The 8,703-nt window shown below is 43.1% G+C and overlaps 1 protein-coding gene across 2 annotated transcripts in view; it reads right to left on the reverse strand.

Moving 5' to 3' along the window:
• LOC114050684 (cyclic AMP-responsive element-binding protein 5) overlaps positions 1 to 8,703 on the reverse strand; it is a 487,545-nt gene that overhangs the window by 22,807 nt on the left and 456,035 nt on the right. For both annotated transcript variants that reach the window (XM_027872545.1, XM_027872546.1), the window contains one exon: positions 1,146 to 1,469. In XM_027872545.1, coding sequence (XP_027728346.1) covers positions 1,146 to 1,469 — 324 coding nt within the window. The remainder of the gene's footprint in view (positions 1 to 1,145; positions 1,470 to 8,703) is intronic.

Genomic DNA, 8,703 nt, shown 5'->3' on the forward strand with positions numbered 1-8,703 from the left:
CAGGGATGGTAACTGCCTTGCCCAGGGTCACATCAATAATAGGAGTCAGAGGTAGAACTCGAGCTCAGATCCACTTATGCCAGAACCAGGGCTCTTAGCATCATCGAGGGGCAGCCCCTTGGGTTACAGAGGAAAAAATTTCATTTGAATTGGTCCTTTACAGTCCTGGGATATCTTTCTTCTCCTTCTCTCATGTTAAACCCAAATGGCAGAAAAATCTAAGCGAGTTCTCCCTTGGCCCAGAGCGCATCTGGCTCCCAACCCCATTCCCCTACTGTTTTTAGAGGGGTACATTTTCATTGGTTACTCCAAAGATTGCTCAGAGAGGTAGGTCAATATTATAATTCATTTCAATTTTACAAGTGACCCAAATAGGCCCCCAAGGCATTAAGTCGGTTGTTGGCCGGCATCTAGTTAACGGCACACCTGGTCAAACCAAAACTCATATTCGCCAAGTTTCGGGTTCCTAGTCATAGACTCACTCATTTGGAGTTGGAATGGAACTCAGTGACCATTTATTCCAGCACTTTCATTTTATAAATGAGAGAACTGAGGCTCACAGAGTTTGTCACTTGTACAAGGTCATATAGGCATGATGTCACAGAGTTGGGATTCCAACTCAGGTCACAGGACCATAGATGTAAAATGGAGGGGGCAGGCAAAGTCAACAAGGCAAATCTGCTTATTTTACAGGTGAGGAAACTGAGGCTGAGAGGTAAACAGAGGTCACATAGGTAGTGACCAGTGGAACTGGAATTCAAACCCAGGACCTCTGATTCAAGTCTAATGTTCCTTCCACAGCCCCACACTGCCTAAGTGTCCTTATTATTCTTTTCAGGCCACCCTCTTTCTCACTGGTACTATCTTTGTATTTGAATTTTGTTACAGATTGGAGGTCAGCCTTGATTTCTGACAGTTGTGGCTGTATTTGCCCCCCAGACCTGGGGTCTGAATTTAAAATCAGTCACCACTTGCTAATGTCCAGAAACAATGCAATGATGGGATTGAAGTACCTATGTCCTCCCAGAAAGCTAGCTCAATGGGCCAGCGCCGGAGGGGGCTGGAGACGAGCTGCTAATGATGGCTTTAACAACTGCTTTGCTAATGAAAAGTAGAAAGCCCTCTGGATGGCTCACTCAACTTACCTGTGCTTGGCCGCCCGTGTGCAGGGGAGGGTGTGGCGAGGTCTGGTGGTGTGCCGGGTGCGCATGGAGGTGGGAGTGATGATGTGGGTGGTTCTGCTGGTGATGGGCTTGCGGATGAGGGTGGTGGGCAGGGTGCTGGTGCTGGTGCTGGTGTGGGTACGGGTGATGGGGTGGCAGCGTCTGGTGCTGATGTGGGTGCGAGTGCAGGTGATGGTGCGGCGTCTGGTCTTGGCGAGAGCCCATCATTTCCATCATATGTCCCATGCTGTTCATGTTTCCATTGGACATGGCCGCAGGGTGGTGAGTCAGAGCTGCCTTCAGCCTCTAGAACAAAGCAAGCAGAGAGGGGGAAACTGAGACCAGTAATGGAAATCCAGGCAGGTGAATCTATGTGACTTCAGTTCTATTTAATTCAACAAGCATTTAGTAAACACCTTCTGGATGTCAGGCATTGTGCTAAGCAGCTAGGTGTTGGAGATAGAAATAAAATAAAAAAATGAAATAGTGCCTTCCCTCAAGAAGATTACATTCTATAAAAGGAGGGGGAAAGGGGGAAGTAGAGAAAACATGTATACAGTTAAGGAAATGCAAAATCCATACAACAATGGGGGAGACAGGGAATCAAAATGACTCATATTGACAGTGGCATTTTTGTAGCACTTCAAGGCTTTACATTCATTATCTCATTTGAGCTTCACAACAACGCTCTGAGGATAGTATCACAGATGTTATCATACCCATTTTACAGATGAGGAACCTAATGCCCAGAGAACTGAAATGATGTTTGTAACCACCCAGCTAGTGTCTTCAAACCTTTCTGACTACATTTCCAACACTTTAGACTCAGTATATGTTTTGAGGGTCTTCATAACCTGTTCCCAGCCTACCTTTCTAGCCCTGATGAACTCTGCTTGCCTTCCCACACTCTGTGATCCAGACCCACTGGCCTTCTCTCTGTTCTTATCTCATGCCCATTTCCCGCCCTGTGCCTTCGCACAGAGGATCCTTCTCTTCCTTTAGGATGCAGCTCAAACATCACCTTTACAGGAAGCCTTCTCTCACTCCCTGCAACTGCTAGTGTCCTCCTCCTAAACTACTTAATGACTTTGTATATGCTTGTACTTACTAACTTTATACATATGCTATGTTTGCATATATGTGTATGTATAGTATAAATATATGTACATATATGTATACATTTAGAATATGTATAAAGTTAATATATAACTAAAGTGAATATAAAAGTGCATACATATGTGTATACACACATATGCATATATACACATACATACACATATTTACAGGCATACTTCATTTTATTGTGCTTTGCGGATATTGTATTTTTTACAAATTGAACGGCAACCGTACGTCGAGCAAGTCATTTGGTGCCATTTTTCTAACAGCACGTGCTCACCTTGTGTCTCTGGGTCACATTTTGGTAATTCTCACAATATCTTAAACGTTTTCATCATTATTATATCTGTTACAGCAATCCGGGATCTGGGATCCTCGATGTTACTATTGTCATTATTCTGGAGTGACATGAACAGCACCCATATAAGACGGCAAACCTAATCACTAAATGTTGTGTGTTCGGACTGCTCTACCAAATAGCAGTTCCCATGTCTCTTTCCCTCCCCTCTGAGCTCGCTATTCCTTGAGACACAATATTGAAATTAGGCCAGTTAATAACCCTCTAAGTGTTCAAGTGAGAAGTAGAGCCAATCGATGAGGCAAACTTCATTGTTGTTTTATTTTACGAAATTGCCCCAGCCAACCCAGGCTTCAGCCAAACCACTCTGATCAGTCAGCAGCCATCAACTTTGAGGCAACACCCTCCACCCTCAAAAAGATTATATATAGCTCACTGAAGGCTCAGATGGTGGTTAGCATTTTTTAGCAATAAAGTATTTTAAATTAAGGTATGTATATATATATTTTTTAGATATGATACTATTGCCCACTTAATAGACTGCAGTATAATGTAAATGTAACTTTTATATGTACTGGGAAACCAAAAAATTCATATGTTATGCTTTATTGAGATATTTGCTTTATTGAAGTCATCTGGAACTGAACAGGTAATATCTTCAAGAGAGGGAAGGAGGGAGGGTAGGGGAGAAGAGAAAAAAGGAGGGAGGGAGGAAGGGAGGGAGGGAAGGAGGGAGAGAGAGAGAGAGAGAGAGAGAGAGAGAACCTTAGATGCAATCTAGTCCCCATTCCATTCCCATTTTACAGATGAGAAAACCGAGACCCAGGGATGGTAATTGACTTGCCCAAGGTCACACTGATAATAGGCGTCAGAGGTGGGACACACACACACACACACACACAGACACACACACTTGTGTCCCCCGTTAGAATGTAAGCTCATGGCAAGCAGGGATTGTTTCATTCTTTGTACACGTATCTCTGGTGAGCCTGGCACTATGGTTAATAAATACTTGTAGATTGATTAATTATGCCACAAATTAAAAACCAATTCAAAACAAAACAAATTTGGAATAGGGGTGGTGCTGGTATTAATGGATGACTTGCCCAAGGGCACAATCCAACAGCACAGGCATTACAGTTTATAAATTTAGATCTAGAAAGGCATTTAGAGACCAGATAGTCCAACTACTTTATTTTACAGCTGAAGAAACTGAGTATCAGGGAGCTTAAGTGAGGCTGCTGAGTGGTGCAGTGGATAGGGTGGATAGAGTCAGGAAGACCTGAGTTCAAATCTGACCTCAGATACTTCCTAGCTGTGTGACCCTAGGCAATTCATTTAACCTCTGTCTGCCTTGGTTCTATAAAATGTGGATAATAATATGCTTCCCAGGGCTGTCATAAAGATAAAATGAGATAGTATTTGTAAGGCATTTTGCAAACCTTAAAATACTATATAAGTGCTAACAATGATTATTATTGCTAGTATTACTACAACGATGATGATGATGATGATATATTCATAGCTTGCAAGAAGCTTACCTCCTTTCAATGGGTATCAAATTGGTTCAGGTGAAGAGGCCCTCATGGTAATACCATTCTGCCTCACACAAAAGATTGCCTTGACTTTGGGAGGGAATGAACAGGAAGAAAGTAGAATAATACAGAAAGTGGTATTTCTTGTTTAGGATGGGTGGGAAGCAATAACAATATTGGGCCCCAGAAAGTTTCCAGGCACATCTGAAACATTGAATGGAGCTTGATTAAAAAAATAAATAAAGTCTGTCATAAAGAATTACTCAATGATTGGCCCAGGCCAGATTCCTCAAAATGGTTATTATTGTAATAACCCATTATCCTCACAGACCAGAACAATGTCCTGGGTCCTCCATCATCAAATAGCTTCTTTTTTGGAAACAGGCCGTGCATTAAGAAGTGTGTCTCATTGTAGGATCGCCCTAGGTACACAAAGTCTTTACTAAGGCAAGGAGGTAGGGTGGGGATGAGGGGGTTAGGGAATAGAGTCCTAAACTTGAAGTCAGGAATGCCTAAGTTCAACTCTTGCCTCAGATACTTACTAGCTATGTAACCCTGGACAAGTTGTCCCCATCTATAAAGTGGGGATAATAATAACACCTAACTCTCAGGGTTGTGGTGAGGATGAAATGAGATCTTCATTTGATATGAGATACTAGAGGACTTTGTGAACCTTAAAATTCTGTGTATTGCCTAATATTACTCCTAAAGGACCTTGAGTTCTCTTCGTGGATTTGCATACAAAGCTGATCACAGATTATGGTAAATGCTAATTATGCAGATGGAATAGCTCCATGAAAGCTGGAGTTTTCTGCTACAGAGTTTTCTAGCCAGTGTAGAATTTCCAGGTTGCCATGGCCAACAAATCCATCCCATATTGGCCACCATATTAGAGATGAGCTGCTCTGGATCTAGCTAGGTTGGTGGTCAGAGCACATACTCTGACTGTTCCTGGGACTATCCTGAAAACATTTTCTGCCAGGATCTGTCAGAGCTTATTCCTTGGTGGTGGAATCTTTGGGAATCCAGGGCAACCTCAATGCTATTTCTATGCTCATGAAGAGGCACTAGAATAATACTTAGAATAAAACTTCAGTTAAGTAGACCACATCTAATCAGAACTCTCAATTAACCAGACTTTTAAAAGCACTTCTATACTTCTGCTGAAGTATTAAAATGGAATATAAACTCATAGAAGTTAATTTGTTTTGCTCATTCCCATTCTTTTCCTCTTTGTCTTTGTATGCTCAACGCCAAGCATAGTGTCCAGAACACAGCAGGTACTTAATGTGTGCATTGCATGGAATTGAACTGGTGTGGGTCCACTTTCCAGAGTTGCTTCAGCTCAGGTTTTTGAGCACAGCCTCTCAGAGGACAGCTGAACTCATTTCCTATCACACAGCTTGATAGGTCCATTAACACCATTGCAGGCAACTTCTACCAAGGTAGGGATGGACTGCCAGCTTCAGGGAATGGTGAGTGGCCTGGAATGGAGAGTACCTGAAGGGATGGGGGGATATAAAAAAAAAAAGCCTGGGAAGGGAGGTCAGAGCCGGGCAATGAAGGGCTTAACAAAAAGGAACATTTTTCCTCAGAGGCAATAGGGAGTCAGATTCTTGACCAGGGGAATCTGATGGTCAGATTTGGGCTTTAGGAAAATTATCTTGGCATCTTTATAGATTGGAGAGATGAGAGGCTAGAAGCAGGGAGGCCCTTATTTTGGAAAAATAAAAGCAAGGAAAGTCTAATAGAAAGAAGCAAGGAGAATAGAAAGTAGAATTTTGTTTTGTTTTATCTTTAAATCTTCTCAGTCACACAGCTAATGAGTGTCTGCATTCAGGTCTTCCTGACTCTAGACCCAGTGATCTATCCACCAGCAGTCTAGTCTCCTAGCTGCACCTACACTTTCTGACCTTGTATCCTCAGTGGCTAGCACAATGCTTGACACACAGTAAGTGCTTAATAAATGCTTGTTGAAAGCTTAAAAAAAAAAAAACTTCTTCCTGAAGAGGAATATGTCAGAATCGAGAAAGATATTTAGGGATAGACCAAGATATTACCACTGCAATATGTTACAACCCTTTCCACTTCTAATTAGAAACCAATGAACCTTGACGGATGGCCCAGATTGTCATCTCTCCAATAATTAGCTTGCCCTCTTGAGTGAAATTTATTGGACTGCCCCCCGTCAACTCTTTGCCTGGTTCATAACAATATATTATAATAATAACTTCTCAGCTTTGCTCTCTGCATTCCTCAGTCATGCTGAAAGAACTTCATCACTGTGATTCCACCTAATCCCTGTAGGAAACAGCGAGGCATCTGCAGCCAAGAGCAGGCTTCAGCCTCTGGGTGATGCAAGACAGACACATCTACTGTCTGGGCTAACAGGTGACCACTTCTGTCCACCCAGGTCTCCTCACTCTTCTCCTTCCCCCTGGCCTTTAGTCCACATCACTCATTGAACAAAAAGTTGAAATAGACCAATTGTTAGATCATTTCACAGGGGCCATTTTTAACATTCTTGGAGGAAGGCGGTGCGGTGTGAAGTGGTGGAAAAGCCTGAGCTTAGAGTTAGGTGACCTGGGATGATTCCTGGCTCTGCACTACTTGTATGACCTTGAACATGTCCCTTTTCCTTTCTAAGTCTTAGTTTCCCCACTGTAATATGAAAAGAGCGCACTCAATGACGCCTGAGGTTCTTTCTGCTTCTATATCTTCAGTCCCATTCTCCTCCAGTCCCTTCCCAAACAACTCAGGGCACTGCTGGAAGGCTCTCATAGCCCACTGCCTGGCTCCACCATGTCCGAGGGTCAAGAAGAGCGATTACACTCTAAATCATTAAGAGACAGCAAATATACATATTCGTAATCCACACTTCGAGGAATGATAAATCACCAGCAAATGAATCCAAGCTGTATTTTTCAGAATGATTTTTCTCTTTGAAGCTAAACCATGTCCTGTTTTAAATAACATCCTCTGCCATGCCAAGAAATGGGCTTGGAGGGGGGAGGCTGGCGGGAAATTAATGAGCAAATAAACATTTTTTTTCAGCTATAAAAACGCTGGTCATTACCGAGGTGCAACTTCAGGCAAGAATAAATGATCTTGGTGACTGTCCAGAGTACCTTTGAGCACTTCCATTTATTTGTGATGGCTAATCAGGAGGGACAGTCCGAGGCCTCACACTCACACACACACACACATGCATGCACATGCACACGCACATGCGCACACACACACAGCTGGTTTCAGTCAATGGGGTCACTTCCATTTGGGCTGTGTATTTTATAAGCTCCTCGTTCACTGTTCCCAATGGGAGGGTGGGCCAGCTGCCCTGGATCTGAATCTTGGTCAGAAGTCAGCCATCTACTTCATCCTGTCCCAGGGCGGCTGCAGCCGTCATCCCTTGCCTGGTCCCTCTCTAACTTGGAGCTGAGCTCCGTTCTGCAAGACTGAGATGAGTGTACGTGTGCACATGCATCTGCGTATGTGTGTGCATACGCACACACACACACACAGATTCGGGCTTATGGCTCTGGATGTGCAAGCTCTGACACAAACAGAGCCAGAGACCCCACCCCAGCACAGGCAGCGTTGACCCCCAGTCCATGCCAATTAGAAACATTTGTGGAGCCGGGAACCCCGGTTTCTGCGGATGCCGCTGTGGAGCCTGTGAAGAATTATGACACAGACATGAACACCAATTGAAATTGGGACTGGAGGAGGGTGGCGACAGGTCTTTCTACTGGACTTCTTTCTAGAAAGGTTGTAAATGCAAACAGCTTTGGCTTCAAAAACAATGGGATGTTTTTGAATTGACTACAGGGCCGAGGTGATTGCAAAGGATGACTCTGCAGCTCCATCCGTGCTCCCTTTCTCAATACAAAGGAACTGCCCTTGGTGGGCTCCACCGCCACATTAAAAATGGGAACAATTTTGAGAAAGACAGCGGATAGGAAGCATTGACCCCTGGTTCAAAGGCCAAGAAAAGAGGGAGGCAAGAGTCTCTACAATGCCAGTGATACATAAGCTGGAACATTTTTTCCCTTCTTTTCTATACTGGAACCAGCGTGTCAAGATTCTCCGAGATATCAGACTGAATAAATGAGAATCTCACATTTGGTCAGAGATTTAGGTTATATGAACTTAGGCAAAGTCAGAAAGAAAGTTGGCAAAAAACTCCTAAAGTTAACCAATAAAGCCATCCATGCTATCTGGATCAGCTGTGACAGGTAGCATGATGTAACAGAAAGAACACGAAGTTTGGAGTCAGTAGGCAATCTGGTTTCAAATTTTGCCTCTGAGACTAGCTGTGTGACTCTGGGCAAGTCACTTAAACTCTCTGCTCTCAATTTCCTCATCTTGTGAAGGTAATAGAGTTATCTACCTCAGAGAAATACTGTGAGGCACAAAAGATAATGTATATAAAACAAATGTTAAGATTATTTGATAAGGTTCAGCTATTTGTATTAGTAGTAATTGTGGTAGTAGTAATGGCAGTGGTGGCAGTGGTGGTAGCAATAGTACTAGTCGTAATAATGGTAGTGGTAGTAATAGTAGTAGTTGTAGTAGTAATAATAGTGGTGGT

This window comes from Vombatus ursinus, unplaced genomic scaffold (assembly GCF_900497805.2).
Source record: "Vombatus ursinus unplaced genomic scaffold, bare-nosed wombat genome assembly UNPS02014799.1, whole genome shotgun sequence".
NCBI classification, from domain to species: Eukaryota; Metazoa; Chordata; class Mammalia; order Diprotodontia; family Vombatidae; genus Vombatus; species Vombatus ursinus.